Raw genomic sequence first — 20,782 nt, 5'->3', positions numbered from 1 at the left:
GCTGATAGTCCATGCTGCTGCAAACGTCGTCGAACTGTTCGTGCAGATGGTTGTTGTCTTGCAAACATCCCCATCTGTTGACTCAGGAATATAGACGTGGCTGCACGATCCGTTACAACCATGCAGATAAGATGCCTGTCATCTCGACTGCTAGTGATACGAGGCTATTGGGATTCAGCACGGTGTCCTGTATTACCCTCCTGAACCCACCGATTCCATATTCTACTAACAGTCATTGGATCTCGACCAATGCAAGCAGCAATGTTGCGATACGATAAACTGCAATCGCGATAGGCTACAATCCGACCTTTATCAAAGACGGAAACGTGATGGTACGCATTTCTCCTCCTTACACAAGGCATCACAACAACGTTTCACCAGGCAACGCCGGTCAACTGCTGTTTGTTTATGAGAAATCGATTGGAAACTTTCCTCATGTCAGCACGTTGTAGGTGTCGCCACTGGCGCCAAGCTTGTGTGAATGCTCTGAAAAGCTAATCAGTTGCATATCACAACTTCTTCTTCCTGTCAGTTAAATTTTGTTCTTCATGGTGTAGCAATTTTAACGGCCAGTAGTGTAGTAGTTAATTCCAGACTGATCTATATGCTTTTGCAGTTGTGATGTCAATCACTCATTGTACTTGATATACTTATTGCAATTGCATAGCCTTGTTAGAACATTAATCCATAATGGAGATGCATGTACTTACATAGGTAATATTGAGTCTTATGGATTTGGAGCCAATTATCCAGTGGATTCTGGCTGATTTTAATAATAATGTGTATTTGTCTGTGATGCTCTGTTCTGGTCATTATATCTGGGTACTGTTTGTTTGTGTAATGTTTATTGTAGTGTAGTGTTTGTTTGTACAGTGTAGTACAGCATTTGTTTGGTATAGGTACAGTTTGTATAGTGTAGTGCGATGATTCTAAATTTTGTTCTTGGTGTCTGTCTCTGTGGTGCATTCTATCATTGTCTGTCTGTCTTTCCTTACACTGATAGCTATATTTCAGGATTCACTGCCAGACATCCTTTTCTTGTACCTTCTGAAAATATAATTTCTGAACAATGTTACCTTTTTATACTATTTGATATTTTTGCTCACGCTGTAAGCATGAGGCACTTACCGAGAACCTTCTTCTCGAGGCTGCGCGAGATGTGTCCCTGCTCCGCCTCTGCCTCGAGGAATGCTGTGAACTTCTGTAGTGCACTCTGGGCCTCAGCACTCCCTGTAAACATGCCAACATCACAGATGTTCTCTTTCCTATGTGTCAGATAAGATAAGATACTTTATTGTCACATTGATTGTATAAAAACATGTTTTCGATTAAGTACACTGGTGGCTAGTCAGTCTTTAACCTAAGTTGTTACAGTATTTTATATACCACAGGAAATACATAATACATACATTGCTTATTATAATAAAAATACCACATTATATTTTAAATCTTTTTGTAACTCATTGAAGCATTAACGTAGCCTTCACACACCTGTATGAAGTATGGATGTACTGAATGGGATACAAACCGCCATTCAAACTATAATTCTATATATAAACATGAATACACAGTGAACGTGTATACTTTGTATCTATATGGCTTCGAAAGTATACCATTTGTACTTGTATCTTTACTCCCTATTCCTATTTATAAATTCTTTTAAACTATAACATTGCTTTTTATTCATTTAGAAATTCTCCTAGACTATAATAACATTTGCTTTTTAAGTATGTGTCAAAGGTCTCCAATGTGGATTCTCCAAATATTGATCTTATCTTATTTCTGAGCTTCAGAGCCATGTAATATGGAGTATTTTCATATACTGTCAGGCGGTGACAAGGTAGCATGTATTTCAATTTATGTCTAGTTTCATAGGCATGTGTGAATGTATTTCCTTCAAACAGATGCGAGTTTTTCTGTTCAAAGAGTAGTATTTCATATGTGAAGATTGAAGGGATTGCATGAAGTCCAGGCTTTCAAATAGTGGTTTGCATGAATGTCTACTGTTGGTTCCTGTCATTGCTCTGACAGCACCCCAAAATATTATTCCATATCTTATAAGTGTTATGAAATACATGTGGTATACAGTTTTCTTCACCGTTAAATCTGTTACTTTGTGTAGTACCCTCATTGCTTAAACTAAACTATTTAATCTCTTCAGTAAACTGTCCACATGATCAGTCCATTGCAAGTTTTTATTTAAAGTTATCCCAAGAAATTTGTTAAAAAGTTAAAGCTGTTAACTTGTCAGTATACCATCCAGAACTATGAAAGTGAATGTGAAGTGCTTCAGGACCAAATTAATCTATCATAATCAACAATATCTAAAGCATCAAATAATGGAAAATTGAGGATGGAATGTAACAATATTATGAGAAGGAAAGTTGCTGCTTACCATATAGCAGAGATGCTGAGTCGCAGATAGGCACAACACGCACACAAATGCAACTCGCACACTCATATTGCCCGAGACTGCAGTTGTGTGTGAGAGATGGGTTTGCGTGAGTGTGTGAATGCGTATATATTTCTATTGTTGACAAAAGCCTTAACGGCCGAAAGCTATAATTCTGATAGTCTCTTTGTGCTGTGCCTATCTGTGACTCAGCATCTCCGCTATTCGGTGAGTAGCATCTTTCCTTCTGATAATATTGTTACAATATCTAAAGCATGATAGCTTTGAATTTTAACATTTTGTAATATCTGTTTAACAGGTCTTTAAATAGGTGTCACCCATGTAGGTGCAGTCAGCTGGCATTCAAAGAGTGAAGGTACTACTTTTGTCAGTCCAAGTAATTAAGTTATTTTGCACTGAGTTATGATCTTGTGCACTTGCTTACTAGTCAGTCATTTGTATAAATATAAATTGCCGACCAAAGCTCATTAACATTTTGTTGTCCGCGCGTCTCCTACAAATTTATTCGCTTGGCGCCGGCAGCGCTAATTCCGATTACGTGGCTTGTTGCTGGCCACTTGTCACCTTTCTGTTGATGACAAGCTTCAAATGTATTGACTTTTTTGTGCTTTAATTTTTCGGAAATCCTATATTTTGACCTATCGTTTCACAAACTCAAATTTTCTTCTCAAGTAACTTCTCTGCAAGTTCTACACTGTTATAATAATTATCCATGCAGAGGTGATACCACTTTCCATCAGAAGGTGTCAGTAGTTCTATCACTGTTTTTGCTAAAGGCTGTCCACTGCTGGAATATATCTTGAATGAGGAAATGTATCCCATACTCAGATCACACAGCAGCCAAATAAACATGCCATATTTCGTAATTTTTGAAGGATTCTAAACTTTAAAATTTAACTGTCCATGCCACAGTATCATTCCTTCACCAACTGAGATGTTTTGACTTAGATCAAACTTTTCTTTAAACTGTTTGGAAAAATAATCAATTATGAATTGCACTCTGACAAGCTGGTTGGCATTACCCAATTTATTGTTGCTGTCGGATAAATGTAAAAATGATAATATTTGTCCAAATTGGTTGCAGGACATCGTTTTGCGAAATATTGGTGTGTTTATCAACGGATTTGTTGACCTATAATCATCAATCTTTGCTTTTTTTATAGTTACCATAAGGATAGCAAGCTGAAACCATTTTCTAAGTTCGGGTCCCATAATGTTGACAAATTTGGCATTTATTTTTTAATCCTTCTATTGCAATTTTGACTGTAGTACTTGTTGGTTTTGTTTCTAATATATTCAAATAGGTCATTCTGAATATATAATTCTATGATATCCTTGATGCTCTGGACCCAGGGATCCTTCAAATTTATTATTGGTCATCAGTAAATCAAAGTCCGCCCACTGTGCATTGTCTGATTCAGCCAAATCAGTTAGCAACCGTGGTGTTCGCCGAATTCTTCTTGGACGGATTTCACTATCTTCGTACAATTCTGCTTCACTTTCATTTTTTCGATATCCAATGTCTTCTTCCCATTTGGCCAAGTTGTCCGGAACATCAGTCAAGAAGTCCACACATTCATCATAAATAATCCTGTTGTCTCTTTCGTCCATTGTGATGAAAGGGCACAAGTACTTATAAAAACAAAAAACTTGTTGATGTGTGTAACTTATTGTTACCTAAACAAAACACCAACAGAATGCAAAAGATACTAAAATGCAGTCATTGGCAACTGCGTGGTAGTATGCTCATGACACCACTGTGGTGTCGCTGGCCACTGAACAATACCATGCAGATGGCACTACTGTAATGTTGCCGGCCGTTTACCGCTTTTTCGTGCACGACACCACTGTGCTGTCGCCGGACAGCATAGTGTTAAGCTTACTGACCAGTGTTGTCACATCTTTATGAGTCATAGCAAGCAAGCTGATCGTCATGGCATTGTATTGAATTCTTTAATAACTGTTTAAAGCACCTAATAATCACCAAAATGGTAGAGGTGTAAGAAGCATTAGAAGACTTGCAAAATATTGGCATGGGTCATCAAACCTTACAGTTTGTTCCACATTTAGAATTTAGCAATATTTTCCATTCATTCAGACTCTCAGTAATAGCTTTACTTTCCACAAGCTGCAACTACGGCCAATATGTACAACATTGTGTGGTGTATTGTAGACTTGAATAAGGTAACTTACCCCTGGTGAGAGACTGTGTGAACATGATCTTGGCCAGCTGGTAGATGACCTCTTCCAGCGAGTACTCTGTGTACAGGAAGTCCACCACCTTCAACCTCTCCAGCAGCTCCTCATAGTCCTCATCAGAACTGTCAGAAACTGGAACAAGGAGTTGCAGTTAAATGTCGCACCTTCCCAGCACCGGTATCGACTAAAGTCCTCATGGGCACCGGCAGGGTTAAAGTGTCAGAAACAATATTGCTGCAAAATAGCTTTTCATCACCAGTAGATGCTGCTGATATCCTGGGCTGTTAAGGGAGCTCCAAAACTTTTTATACCTTTGAAATGTTACTGCCAATGCTGTGTAGTATCAGAATATATGATACTCACTACTAATGTGGAACACAATACACATATATATGTTTCATTTTTGCAACTTAACTTTTAATTACCATATATATGCATCTACCCATGCAGGGCATCATTCAAAGTACTGCTTTTTTCTATAAAATTTGCTGTACTGTCTTTAATTACACTTTCTATTATTTTAGATAAGACAGGAGTGATAGTTATTGGTTGGAAATATCCTTGCTGCCTCCTTTGAAAATAGGGATCATCTTACTATTTTTTATAAACATGTTTATTCCTTCTAACAGAGCTAAGTGTGGGAGAAAAGTCGGAGACTTCACCACCCACTGCAGGCAGCATGTAGTATGTCTCCTAGATGTATTTTTTGTTTTTAATTGGTTTATTTGTTTCACCATTTCAGGTTCATTTGTTGGGAGAAGGAACAAACTATCTGTCTCATGAGGAGTACTTTTGTGAGGTAGCAGTCTGTTCACAGTCACAGTATCAACCAGTTTCTTTTGCAATATTTGAGTGATATGCTACCAGCTTTGTACACAAAAGTCTATACATGATTTAGAAGTGTGTGTTAGTTGTCTCATCCAAGTCTCTCTTTCTATACTTTGAATCAATGAAGGGAAGTAATAGTTGAGAAGTGGGTGGGACAACATGTAGTCTACCTCCAATATTATTGTCTGTTCATTGAGCAAGCAGTGAAGTGAACCAAAGAGAAATTTATGGAGGGAATTTAACTTTAAGGAGAAAAAGATAAAAATTTGAGGTTCGCCAGTGACATTGTAATTCTGTGACAGCTGGCAATGGACTTGCAAGAGCAATTGGACAGAGCGGACATTGTCTTGAGGAGGTGTTATGAGATAAAAGTCAACAAGGGCAATGGAATGCCTTCAGTTCAGAAAATGCTCAGGGAATCAGATTAAGAAATTAGATACTACAAGTATTTGACGAGTTTCACTATTTGGGTAGCAAAATAACTGACAATCGGCAAAGAAGAGAGGATATAAAATGCAGTTGGGCTATACCAATAAAAGCATTTCTGAAAAAGTCTTTATGGAATGTGTCTGTCTGGAGTGGAAGTAAAATGTGGACAATAAAGAACTTGGAAAATGATAGAATAGAAGCTTTTGAAATATGGTACTACAGAAGACTAGAGTAGTAGATCAAATGTATTGTGGAGGTACTGAATCAAGTTGAGGAGAAAAGAAATGTGTGGCTAAACAAAGGGATCAGGTGACACAACACATTCTGAGGCATCAAGTGATCACCAGTTTAGTATTGGTGCGAGGAGGGGGGGTGGGGGGAGGTAGTAGTGTACATGTGGGGTGGAGGGTTAGAAATTGTAGAGGGAGACCAAGAGATGAATACAGTAAGTAGATGTAGGCTGTAGTCATTATTCGAGGTGAAGAGTCTTACATAGGATAGAGCAGTGAGAACAGCTGCATCAAATCAGTCTTCAGACTGACGACCATAACATCATCATTCAGAAATCAAACCAGGATTTATATTACTTTGTTATGTAGCATTAAAGCGCATAAAACAGGTATATTAAAATTCAAAACCATTGTGTTAAGGATTAACATTATTTTTTTCACCTTTTTGCACCTTTCTGCAGGAGTAGTGATGTGAACTTGTAGTGAGTAGTAACTTGAATTTCATAGAAATCAGCTGTGTGTAAGACTCGTTAATGACTTTCTGGAAGAAATGTATTGAGAAAGTTAAAATAAAATTTATGTATGATTTTTCATCAACCAATGACACAGTTCTTTATCTCATACTGAAATATCCAACCAACATACAACATTTGAATCTAGTACAGAACATGGGGACAAGAAGAAGCTGGATGACAGCTAGCTAAGACAATGAATGATTACAAAGAGAAAAACAAATAACTTCAAATTTGAAAATTTTTGGTCGAGTCTGATAGCGACAGGTATGGATATCAATTAAAACAATGATTGACTGTAATTATTAACAATTCATTATTCTTTCCTCTGCATATTTTGGAGGATTGTACCTCCATCATCAGGGAAACTCAACAAGGCATGGACAGTTTGTGTCTACAGCTTTTTTGTGGTTCGGTTGTTCGAGGGAAGAGACCAAACAGCGAGGTCATCGGATTAGGGAAGGGAGTCGGCTGTGCCCTTTCAAAGGAACCATCCCGACATTTGCCTGGAGCGATTTAGGGAAATCACAGAAAACCTAAATCAGGATGGCCAGACGTGAGATTGAAGCGTCGTCCTCCAGAATGTGAGTCTAGTGTGCTAGCCACTGTGCCACCTCACTTGGTAGCTTTTTGTGGCTATATCTTTCTGTGGATATATACAGGGTAGGCAAAATAAGACTGTACCAGAAAATATTTGCAAGGGTAATGTGGACTTGCCTATTGTTGATGCACAACAGAATGGCCCATCACAGAAAATGCTGGAAACTGACATTTTGTTGCACATCTGTGCACATCTATCTCTCATATGCTCTGTGCTGAGTACTCTGATATGCCTTTACATTTGAGTAAGAGAGAGGAGCAGACCCTGTTTAGTGGGCAGTGAACTGAAAAAGAAAATGGTGTCCACAATGAAGCTCTATATTGTCGAGAGTTGTGTCAAGACAATTCACTGACAATGTGAGTGGAACTGTTTGTGCAAGTGGTTAAGATGGAAATGCTTCGGAAATCTCCAGCAAAGTTTGCAGTGAAAAACCTAGTGACTACAAGGACAGGCACACGCATCATCAAGTTTCCAGTTCAGCACGCCTGACCAGCACAAGGGAAGATTTCTGTACTGTGCACCAAACACGCTGTAGCTCTTTCATGTCAGTGCCTGCCATCTGAGAACAAGTAATGGCTTGCCTGCACCATTGGTCGGTAGCGGCTGCTGGACTGGAGAATTACTGCCCTGTATGTAGGAAACCGTTAACATCACAACGCAAACCACTGTGTTTGGAGTGGTGCTGTCACTCGGATGCATTGACTATGATGAATGGTGTCACATTGTGTTTAGTGATGAATTAGTCTTGCATTACCATCGACAGTGAGTATAGTGGCAATCTGGGGACAGGCTTAGCTCTGTTACTTCAGGTGCCACAGTGTGGGGAGCTATTGGACATCACTGAGATATTCAGCGAGTCTCAGAATGTTTACCAGAAAGACAGATTAGATGCCATTGGAGGGGGGAGTGCTCATTGCAGTCAGCAAAAATATTGTCTCTACTGAGGGTGACACTGAGTGTGATAGTGAAGTTATCTAGTCACACATAACTGGTCTGAGCAAAACAAAGTTAATTGTTGGATGTTTTTACCTCCCACCTGACTCATCTGCGACAGTTCTGGAGTAATTCAAAGAAAGTCTATGGTCAGTTGTGCATAAATACCCAGATTATGCAATACTAGTTGGTGGTGACTTCTATCTACCCAGTATGGACCGGGACGTGTATAGATTCATTGCAGCCAGACAGTCTTGTGAAGTATTTTTGAACATGATTTTTGAAGACTGTCTTGAGCAGGTAGTTCAGCAACTGACATGCAATGGAAGTGTATTGAACCTTGTAGCATTTTAAATTCCATGTTTAAGAAATTGTTCATGTAGGGTAATCTTACGAATGTACTGTCATTTGACTTTCACACAGAGTCCTGTCTGGATGAGATAGTAATAAGCATCCACGGCATAGAGAAACAACTGAAATAGTTGAAAACAAATAAGTGGAATCCCAATTCAGTTTTGCAAAGAGCACTCTACGTCATTGGCCCCTTACTTAGTTTGCATATATTGTGAATCTCTTCCCAAGCATAAAGTGCCAAGTGACTGGAAAAAAGTGTAGATGACTCATGTATATAAGAAGGGTAAAAGAACAGACCTGCAAAACTACAGGCTTACATCCTTAACATCAGCTTGCTGCAGAATTCTAGAGTATATTCTGAGTTCCAATACAATAAATTTCCTAGAGACTGAGAAGCTCATGTCCACAAATTAGCACAGCTTTAGGAAGCACTGCTGGTGTGAAACTTAGCTTACTATTTTCTCACATGATATGCTGTGAACTACGGATGAAGAGCAACAGGCTGATTGCATATTTGTAGATTACCAAGATGCATGCGCAATGTTACCCCACTGCAGACTGTTAACAAAGGCACATGGATACTGAATGGGCTCCCAGATATGTGACTGGCTTGAGGTATTCTTAATTGATAGAACCCAATACGTTATTCTCGATGGTGAGTGTTAATGAGAGACAGGTGACATCAGGAGTGCCCCAGTGAAGTATGATAGGACTGTTGCTGGTTTCTACATACATAAGTGATTTGGTGGACAGGATGGGCAGCAATCCACAGTTGTTTGCTGATGATGCTGTGGTGTACAGGAAGGCGTCAAAATCAAGTGACTGGTGGTTGATACAAGATGACCTAGATAAAATTTCTAGTTGATGTGATAAATGTCAGCTCGCTCTTAACATAGAAAACTGTAGGTTAATGTGGGTGAGTAAGAAAAACAAACTGGTAATGTCAATGTTCAGATACAGCATTAGTAGTGTCCTGCTTAACTCAGTCATGTCATTTAAATATCTGGTCATAACGGTTTGAAGCAATATGAAATGCAAAAGCACGTGAGGATTGTGGGAGGGAAAGCAAATGGTCGTCTTCGGTTTATTGGGAGAATTGGTCACTGGTAAAGGAGACCTATTCTTGAGTACTGTTTAAGATCTGAACACCCCATATTGAAAGAAGACATTGAAGCAATTCACAGCTGAGCTGCTAGATCAGTTATCAGCAGGTTTGATTAGCATGCAAGTGTTATGGGTAGGCTTCAGGAGCTCAAGTGGGAACCTCTGGAGGGAAGAAGACATTCATTTTGGTGAACACTACTGAGAAAGTTTGGAGACGTGACATTTGAAGCTGACTGTGGAATGATGCTACTACACCAAGATGTATTTCGTGTAGGGATCATGAAAATAAGATAAGAGAATTTAGGGCTCATACGGAGGCATATAGATATTTGTTTTTCCCTTACTATATCTGCGAGTGGAACAGGAGAGGAAACGACTAGTTGTGTTAAAGGGCACCCTCTGCCATACACTGTACAGTGGCTTGCAGAATATGTACACTATGTAATTAAAAGTACCTGGACACCTGGCTGAAAATGACTTATAAATTCATGGCGCCCTCCGCAGGTAATGCTGGAATTCAATACAGTGTTGCCCCCCCCCCCCCCCCTCCCCAATTAGCCTTCATGACAGCTTCCACTCTTGCAGGCATACGTTCAGTCAGGTGCTGGAAGATTTCTTGGGGAATGGCAGCACATTCTTCACTGAGCGCTGCACTGAGGAGGGGTATCGATGTCAGTCGGTGAGACCTGGCAAGAAGTCGGCATTCCAAAACTCCCAAAGGTGTTCTATAGGATTCAGGTCAGGACTCTGTGCAGGCCAATCCATTTCAGGGATGTTATTGTCATGTAACCACTCCGCCATAGGCCGTGCATTATGAACAGGTGCTCGATCATGTTGAAAGATGGAATTGCCATCCCCTAATTTCTCTTCAACAGTGGGAAGCAAGAAGGTGCCTAAAACAGCAATGTAGGCCTGTCCTGTGAAAGTGCCATGCAAAACCACAAGGGGTGCAAGCCCCTTGCATGGAAAACATGACCACACCATAATACAACCGCCTCTGAATTTTACTGTTGGCACTACACACATTTGCAGATGAAGTTCACCAAGCATTTGCCATACCCACACCCTGCCATTGGATTGCCACATTGTGTACAGTTATTCGTCACTCTGTACAACATTTTTACACTATTTACACCAAGTGAGCATCGTCTGGCATTTACTGGCATGATGTGTGGCTTATAAGCAGCTGCTCGACAATAAAATCCAAGTTTTTCCACCTCCTGCGCGACTGCCATAGTACTTGCAGTGGATCCTGATGCAGTTTTTAATTCCTGTGTGATGGTCTCGACAGATGTCTGCCTGTTACACATTATGGCCACCTTCAACTGTTGGCGGTTGTTGTCAGTCAACAGCCGAGGTCAACCTGTACGCTTTTGTGCTGCACGTTTCCACTTCACTGTCACATTGGACCTAGGGATGTTTAGGAAATCTTGCATACAGATGTATGACACAAGTGACACCTGACCACGTTCGAAGTGTGTGAGTTCTGCGGAGTGCTCCATTCTGCTCTCTCTCTCGATGTCTAATGATTACTGAGGTCACTGATACGTAGTACCTGCAGTAGGTGGTAGCACAATGCTTGTAATATGAAAAACATCTGTTTTTGGGGGTGTCCGGATACTTTTGATCACATAGTTTATGTAAATGCAGACTTCAAGTGACACCTGGTAATGCTTGAAGAAAAACCGATGGCACAGTGGTGTATCTGCATCCGTCATCCTTGCTTGTGGCAAATCGTGCTTGATGCTGAGGTTCTCCCATGGTCAGCATGATGAATATGTAAACATATGTGGGACCAGCTCAGACATCAACTCCTTCCCAGTGCCAGTATCCAGGATCTCAAGGACTTGTTACACCAACTGTGGATCGACTTGCCTCACAACATGTTGAGGACACTCTTCTCAATGGAATCAAAGCTTGCATTCAGGCCAGATAGTGACAAGTGGGGTCATACTGCAGGTTCAATTTGACTCAATTTTGTAATAAATCAAACAACATAACGTACCCTCTTAAGTAGAGAAGTTTCACTACATTTCTCCCTCCCTTTCTGTTAGGAGCTTAAATTTTAAAAAAATGTAAAGAGTAGGCAATATTGTAATAAGTTGTTCAGTTGCAGCATTTCTCTAAGACACACCCACTGTCAAGCTGTGTAACAGTAGTTCTTAGCCAAACACAAGTCTGCCACATTAGATGAACTGTCAGCGCATTGGAATGCCACACACGGGGGCCCAGGTTTGATTCCTGGCTGGCGTGGGAGATTTTTCCCCCCCTCAGGGACTGTGTGTTGTGCTGTCCTCATCATCATTTCATCCCCATTGTCAATGCACAAGTCACCCAATGTGACATCACGCTCAATAACACTTGCACGTGGCCGCCGAACTTCCCGCCTGGGAACTCCTGACCACTGATACGATACAACCATTTCTGTAGCCAAGCACAAGTCGATCATGTTTTAAGAGAGGGACACAGGCATCTCATTCCAAGTTTGCCACTTGGTGTAAAGTGAGAGAGAAATAAATCATGTTACAAAGAAAACTATGAGATAATGTTATATCACTGTGAAAAATCTAACCAGATAGAGTACTTAAAGATGAAGAAAAAGGACTGATAGCAAAGAAGACTGATTTCAATTTATGAACAAAATGACTAGAAAAATGCATCTGTACTTCTCACTCTCACATAATTTGTACTACATTTCCAAGAAATTCGCCGATGTTACAGCATTATTTCAAAGTATACAGTCTAAGGGAGAGGGAGAAGGTGAGTGTCTCTGCTGCTTGTCTTCATGCTTGCCAAATCCTATCTTGCCCAGCAAAGGTGCCAGATCTCTCTCCAATGGAGAAAGATGGCAGCATTCAGCATTATGGGCAGGACCCTCCAACAAGCTTGGGATTTTGATGGTTTAACATGCCTATTGGACAGAATTTGGAATGATATTCCTCAGAATGACATTCAACAACAGTGTCAATCCATGCGAAGCATAAGGGCCAGGGCTGGACCAACGTGTTATTGACTTTCATAATTTGCAAAGCACTTTCTCTTGACTAAATCATCAAATTTTTCTGAAATTGTAATCATTTTATTTTCTGTGTCTACCAATTTCTGTCCCATTCAGATAATTCCTTGGAGTGTATATGGAACTGTAAAGCAAAGGGAAAATGTTTGAATTGAATTTCTCCCATGGGGGGAGGGTGGGTGGGTGGGGGGGGGGGGGGGCATGTGTGGTGTGATAAAGTGCAAACTTCAGTTGTGAGGCTTGGGAGGGGGGGGGGGGGGGCAAACGCAGACAGCAGGTGCTACCTAGGGATAGACTGCATACACAACGTCTGTACTCTACAAGGCATTTTATGGTGTACTAACATTCCCCCCTGTCAGTGCATTCAAGAAGGCAGATGTGAAGAACTGTGATCATTCCACCATCCTGTGACATTTGCATGCATAACATAAAGCCTGTGCGCATCCACACGCATACACAAAAGATAATGTTATGCATCTGGTGAACAGTGACAGGGTGGAGTGCTACATGTTGCTTCCCTGAGGTGTAACCATCACTCTTGACATTATTTTATTGGCAACAACTGAGACATCTTGCAGACACAGTTGAATAAAAATCGCCAGGAAGACTGTGTGAAGTGAAGCTACTGCAGGATAATGCCCGCCCGAATTCTACTAGTCTGACAAAAAACACTATACAGGAGTTGGGTCGGGTAATCATTCTCCACCCACCTCATTTACATGATTTTGTGCCCTCAGATTTTCATCTTTCCTGCTCTCAGGTGAACAACCTTCAAGGAACTTCCTTTCCAGATAAAAATGCGCTCTGAACATGGCTTGATGTGTTCATCACCTCAAAGCCACATGATTTCCACAGTCATAGAATCGAAAAGTACCCCAGCATTGGCAGGGTGTTGTAAATAATGAAGGAGAATATGTTCTTGATGATTAAAGTCTCTGTTATGTGTATCTGTTGTTAAAACTTATGCACCAGTCTAATTTATAAATTTCAGAAGGACTGAACGGACTTTGCAAGTAACAGTATTGTGTAACAGTTGTATGTATATCTCATGATAAAAATAATTGATGTTCAACAGTAATTTAATTATAGTTATGAACCTGTATCTTTGTCAGAGTTTTTCCAAAGAATATCCTACTTTTCTATAACATAATTAATTATATTTCAGTTGCTACGTGGTACAGACAAATGTTTATACCATGGCTGTTTCTCCTGCATTTTGCCACAATTTTCTAGCAATGCAACTTCTCTGCATATAACAGGGTCATTTGTAAAATGCCTCATGGAATTTCCAATGATATCCACTAGGTTGTTTGTACACTCCTGGAAATTGAAATAAGAACACCATGAAGTCATTGTCCCAGGAAGGGGAAACTTATTGACACATTCCTGGGGTCAGATACATCACATGATCACACTGACAGAACCACAGGCACATAGACACAGGCAACAGAGCATGCACAATGTCGGCACTAGTACAGTGTATATCCACCTTTCACAGCAATGCAGGCTGCTATTCTCCCATGGAGACGATCGTAGAGATGCTGGATGTAGTCCTGTGGAACGGCTTGCCATGCCATTTCCACCTGGCGCCTCAGTTGGACCAGCGTTCGTGCTGGACGTGCAGACTGCATGAGACGACGCTTCATCCAGTCCCAAACATGCTCAATGGGGGACAGATCCGGAGATCTTGCTGGCCAGGGTAGTTGACTTACACCTTCTAGAGCACGTTGGGTGGCACGGGATACATGCGGACGTGCATTGTCCAGTTGGAACAGCAAGTTCCCTTGCCAGTCTAGGAATGGTAGAACGATGGGTTCGATGACGGTTTGGATGTACCGTGCACTATTCAGTGCCCCTCGACGATCACCAGTGGTGTACGGCCAGTGCAAGAGATCGCTCCCCACACCATGATGCCAGGTGTTGGCCCTGTGTGCCTCGGTCGTATGCAGTCCTGATTGTGGCGCTCACCTGCACGGTGCCAAACACGCATACGACCATCATTGGCACCAAGGCAGAAGCGACTCTCATCGCTGAAGACGACACGTCTCCATTCGTCCCTCCATTCACGCCTGTCGCGACACCACTGGAGGCGGGCTGCACGATGTTGGGGCATGAGCGGAAGACGGCCTAACGGTGTGCGGGACCGTAGCCCAGCTTCATGGAGACGGTTGCGAATGGTCCTCGCCGATACCCCAGGAGCAACAGTGTCCCTAATTTGCTGGGAAGTGGCGGTGTGGTCCCCTACGGCACTGCGTAGGATCCTACGGTCTTGGCGTGTATCCGTGCGTCGCTGCGGTCCGGTCCCAGGTCGACGGGCACGTGCACCTTCCGCCGACCACTGGCGACAACATCGATGTACCGTGGAGACCTCACGCCCCACGTGTTGAGCAATTCGGCGGTACGTCCACCCGGCCTCCCGCATGCCCACTATACGCCCTCGCTCAAAGTGCGTCAACTGCACATACGGTTCACGTCCACGCTGTCGCGGCATGCTACCAGTGTTAAAGACTGCGATGGAGCTCCGTATGCCACGGCAAACTGGCTGACACTGACGGCGGCGGTTCACAAATGATGCACAGCTAGCGCCATTCGACGGCCAACACCGCGGTTCCAGTGTGTGTGTCCGCTGTGCCGTGCGTGTGATCATTGCTTGTACAGCCCTCTCGCAGTGTCCGGAGCAAGTGTGGTGGGTCTGACACACCGGTGTCAATGTGTTCTTTTTTCCATTTCCAGGAGTGTATTTTGTGAAACATAATAGTCGTATATCACTAACTTGGAGAGCACAGGAATTTACATCTGAAGATTCTCCACTGTTAAGAATGACAGGTGTCCCATTTGCTAGGAATTCTCGAATCCCATCACAAAATTGGCATTATATTCTGTGGACTCCTATTTTATTTTGTTCTGAACTGAGGGCAGCTATGGGAGGCAGAGCGAACATTGCTGGAGGAGCAGCAGGTATGAGCAACTCATTACATAAGCAACATCTGATGATGACACTGAGGTGTGCTGGTCAGACGGCACCATCTCAATGAGTGGTTGTGAAGTATCTACACAGTTACAGAATTTGATGTGGACAGCTTTCCATTATGTGCTTTTAAACCTTTTCCTTTTAAGAACAAGACAGTTTAAGATTCTAAGTCCTTTTAGGCACTGAAATTGTTATATGCAGCTATTTGTTACAAGGTTTGTACTTCAGTATGCATGAGTAATCTGGTGACAGCTAGAGACAAAACCATGAGATGTTTTTCTGATGCTGTCATTCACAGTACTCACCTTTGTTTGTTTCAATATGTGAGCCAGTATTCTTCTTGTCATTCTGCAGTACTTCATTGTCCTGTGGGAGCAGTTTGGGTTCTGAAGTCACCGGAACTTCTGGCTTGTCAAGACCCAGTGCCTTCTGAAGAAGTGTAGCCCGATCCTAGGAACAAACATACCATCAGCTGTGTTTGCAGCAGGTATATCTTACTATTACTATAGATTAAGAAAAGTACGAGTATTTGATATTTCTTTCATGCTCATATTTTGTTTTACTGGTAGCATAAGATTAAACTCTGAATACTCAGTATTCTACCAAACATTACCATCAAAGAATTCAAGAAGGTCCTAAGATAGGTACATAATCACTTAAATTAGTAAATCGTATTTGCATTCAGTTACTTTCCAGCAGGTAACTTAAAGATTGTGAGGCTTGCTCTGACCAATATGTAACCTTGTAATGTAATATCATGACCTGTCAAACTAAACATTCAAAGCCTTTATTATGTACTGATAACAACTTAAACAGGAAAAATTGGATGACAGTAGCTTTCAGACAAAGAAACATAGTAAAAATCATTAACTGACACTTTTTCTCACTGTAATTTCAGTGAATTATCATGATTTCTGTGTCTTCTAAATCTACATGGTTACTCTGCAATTCACACTTAAGTGCCTGGCAGAGGGTTCATCAAGCCATTTTCATACTACTTCTCTACCATTCCACTCTTGAATGGCCCGTGGAAAAAGGGAACACCTAAATCTTTCTGTTCAAGCTCTGATTTCTCTTATTTTATTATTATGATCATTTCTCCCTATGTAGGTGGGTGTCAACAAAATCTTTTCGCATTCAGAAGAGAAAGTTGGCGGTTGAAATTTCGTAAATAGATCTCACCACAAAGAAAACCCTTCTTTGCACTTTTTCGATATCCGCCGTCAATCCTACCTGGTAAGGATCCCATACCACCCAGCAGTATTCCAGCAGAGGATGGACAAGTGTAATGTATGCTATCTCTTTAGTGGGTTTGTTGCATCTTCTAAGTGTTCTGCCAACAAATTACAGTCTTTGTTTCACCTTCCTCACAATATTATCTATGTCATCTTTCCAATTTAAGTTGCTCGTAATTGTAATTCCTAGGTATTTAGTTGAATTGACAGCCCTTAGATTTGTGTGATTTATTAGATTTCTTGTAGTACCCATGTGAACACCCTCACTTTTCTTTGTTTAGTGCCAATTGCCACTTTTTGCATCATACAGAAATTCTCTGTAGATTGTTTGTAATTGGAAGTCATCGTCTGATGATTTTACTAGATGGTAAATTACAGCATCATCTGCAAACAGTCTAAGGGGGCTGCTTAGATTATCACCTAGATCATTTATGTAATTCAGGAACAGCAGAGGGCCTATGACACTACCTTGCGGAACGCCAGTTATCACTTCTTTTCTACTCGATGATTTACCATCTATCACTACGAACATTCTTTCGGTAATGTAATAGTAGTAGGAACTGGTTCTGCTGTAGGTAAATTAGCCTTTCCACTACTGAATAAATTATTTTGATTATAATTATTATAAACAGTATCTCTTGTGATGCATGAGGGTCAAATAGAAATTAAGTTTCCCTTTTATTTAAAATAAGTAAATATATTATGCTGAAAATATGTCACATATGTATCAGAACAGTGATGTAACAATACTATGACAGCCAACCAAGTCTTCCCTGTCAAAAGCGGCAGCCAAGAATTGCAGATCTTCTTCTTCCTCCCCACTGACTGTAAGATTTGGTCTGTGATAAAGTTTCTTAAAGCATAAATCACAGCACTGATGGAAATTTGCATCAGGTGTACAGGCTGAAGGTCACAAGCAAATAAGTGCTGCATCAGTGGTGGAGGCAATTTTTTTTGTACGCCCTCAGTGTCCATATTGAAGAGGGCTATGGGTGGTGATCCCTCATCAGTGACGAACTTTTGGAGCTGCTGCAGCAGCACAGTACGGAGGTCCGTCACTGCACGAGTCTGGATCTCAGCAACCATCCCACAGATGTCTGAATTGTTCTTGTATGAAATATGTCCTCCATTTGCTGCACGGATGACATCTAGCCAATAGCCGAATTCATCCCAAACTGAGCATAAGGTGTCTTCTGTCGCTGAAGCTACATCAGCTGATATTCTGGTTTTTAGTTCCTCAGTGTCATGAGCTAAGGGAGGAACATAAACACATTGTTTAACATATCCCCACTGGAAGAAATACAGGGTGTCAAGTCAGGGGACCTAGGAGGCCAAGAGTGTAATGCCTGGTTTCGCGGTCCTGTACACCCTATGCAACGTTTAAGCACGTTGGCACTGAGGAAACTGTACATGTTGTTGCCGTAGTGCTTGATCTTCTGACTGACAATTTCATCTGAGTCAAGTTGAGGGAATAACCAGTTCCATAGCATTGCAAGATATGATTGTCCTCTTATGGTTTCTTCCTCAAAAAAGTAGGGTCCATAAACCTTGCCTTGCGAAACAGCACAAAAAATATTCACTTTTGGTGAATCACGTTCATGTTCAATTGTTTCATGAGGATTTTTGAGCCCCCATATATGCACATTATGATGGTGAACCTTACTGCTAATATGGAAAGTTGCCTCATTGCTGAATATCAACCATGGCATAAAAGTGTCATCTTTCATGTCCTCTAGAATAGCATTGCTAAAGTTCACTCACTTCACTTTGTCAGTATCTTGAAGAGCTTGTACCAGCTGTAATCAGTGTGGTCTGAGGACTAATCGATGCCACACGGTAATGCACGTTCTCAGCTAGCATGACGTGTAGACTTGTGGGGGCTCTGCTCAAATGCTCGTCGGATTTGTTCCACTGTTTGTTCAGGAACGCGTGGCAGGCCAGGACTTTTGCCTTTACAGAGGCACCCTGTTTCTTCATACTGTTTATACTACCACCGAATGTTCTTTGGTGATGGTGGTCGAATGTTTTTGGGTGATGGTGGTTTAGCACGAATTTCATATGAAACACCCGCTGAATTTCGATCACTGATTGAGTACAACTAAATTCAATAACACAATATTCCTTCTGTTGCGTAGATGCCATATTGCACGAGACTGGTTGCACACTGCAGGTCAGCGCTCGTAGTGACATCTAGTGAATTTTTTCTGAAACTCTAGTCCATGCCGAATACATCTAGAGCTGCTTCAGTTACCTAGTGACATTTTTCTCAATGTTATTACAAGTTAAAATCGGCTCATTCTTTTTGGGACACCCTGTATATGTGTCTTCAGATTTAGCTTTGTTGTTATTTGGAAGCTCTGGACTGTTGCACCTTGTAATTAAGTTTTTGTGTTGGACTGCGGAACTGCAGTTTGAGGGACTAAATTACTGCTGCAGTTGTGAGATATGATCAAGCAATTCGTGACTTTCTACCAATGAATGGGAAATAATTCTTCTGCCAATGACTCCTTGTATTGTGTCACAATGTACAATATTTCGACACTTAGTAAATGGGGACAATGCTTGTCTGTCCACCTTGAGATCAAACCTCATATTAATAACATTTTTGACAATTCTGCTGTGATGTCACTCAGCACTGTCATTTCTTTGATGGTGCACTGCACTACTCCAAAATGGGACACCAACTCAAGGAGATTATACAGTGTCCACATAGGCAGTGTAACACTGTGCTGTTCCACCTTGAATATGTGTGGCATCCGTCCACATACACAACACATGCAAACGGGTGACAAAAGAAGCTAAGTAGATGTACGGTTATACATCTTTCTACCAGAGTGTTACTTTACAACACACTGCTCACCAATACCATTAAACGCTGTGAAAATTGTGACTAGCTATTCAAGTAAAGAGGTATAGAGTGCTCAACACTTTCTGTGAAAGTGCTTGCCGACATACAGTTCGGCGCACAACAGTTTTTATGAAGGGGCTGCTTCATCATCAGCCATATAGTCCTGGTCTTGATACCAATGGTTTCCATCTTTTCTTGCACGTCAAGAATCTCCTGCCTAGTCAGCATTTTAATAATGGTAAAGAGCAGACTGTCACACAATGGTTCCTTTCACAGGCCACAGGAATACAAAAATTGACCCCATGATATGACAGGTGTCAAATTCTGGTGATGACTCTGGTTCAGAAATAGCTCAGACATTGTTGTACCTGTTTGAATAAATAAATAACTACAGCAGCTGTCATATGAAGATTTACTAATTCTCTGTTTGTTCACAACTACTTTCATGACTATAAAGTCACATACTCAGGTGCCACATAATTAACGTTTTTAAACATTGAAGCCCTCCATCAATATTACAGGCTGTCCTCATACTGACTACAGCATAAAAATGCAACTGTACAAACCTGATAATATGTAGTCCAATGTCAAGTTTTGATGGTTGCATTTATATTCTATGATGAGGACAGAGAACATCTGTGTTTTATTGAGGGGTGGCTTACATGTCTAAAAAGGTCAATTGTTTGGCACCTGAGGATGTGACTATACTTGAGAACCAATGGGGGATCACTAAATCTTCTCATGGCAGCTGTTATGGTTATTTCTTTATTCAAATGGATTTTTCCAGCTGTGGCTTTCTCACTCGCCCAGTGATTTGTAACTTGTTGTACCTGTTACCAATAAAGCTTTGTTGTCTATCTACACTCCTGGAAATTGAAATAAGAACACCGTGAATTCATTGTCCCAGGAAGGGGAAACTTTATTGACACATTCCTGGGGTCAGATACATCACATGATCACACTGACAGAACCACAGGCACATAGACACAGGCAACAGAGCATGCACAATGTCGGCACTAGTACAGTGTATATCCACCTTTCGCAGCAATGCAGGCTGCTATTCTCCCACGGAGACGATCGTAGAGATGCTGGATGTAGTCCTGTGGAAC

At 41.3% G+C, this 20,782-nt stretch overlaps 1 protein-coding gene across 1 annotated transcript in view; it reads right to left on the bottom strand.

Moving 5' to 3' along the window:
• The window catches only part of LOC126109673 (uncharacterized), a 320,193-nt gene that overhangs the window by 13,069 nt on the left and 286,342 nt on the right, over positions 1 to 20,782 (bottom strand). Inside the window, exons 8-10 of the mRNA XM_049914724.1 lie at positions 15,896 to 16,040; positions 4,607 to 4,744; positions 1,129 to 1,230 (exon numbers count right to left, since the gene is read on the bottom strand). Coding sequence (XP_049770681.1) covers positions 1,129 to 1,230; positions 4,607 to 4,744; positions 15,896 to 16,040 — 385 coding nt within the window. The remainder of the gene's footprint in view (positions 1 to 1,128; positions 1,231 to 4,606; positions 4,745 to 15,895; positions 16,041 to 20,782) is intronic.

The sequence above is a fragment of the Schistocerca cancellata genome, chromosome 12 (genome assembly GCF_023864275.1).
Source record: "Schistocerca cancellata isolate TAMUIC-IGC-003103 chromosome 12, iqSchCanc2.1, whole genome shotgun sequence".
In the NCBI taxonomy this organism is placed as follows: domain Eukaryota; kingdom Metazoa; phylum Arthropoda; class Insecta; order Orthoptera; family Acrididae; genus Schistocerca; species Schistocerca cancellata.
The sequence above is the reverse complement of the archived record's forward strand: the minus strand, read 5'-3'. Positions and strand labels throughout refer to the sequence as shown.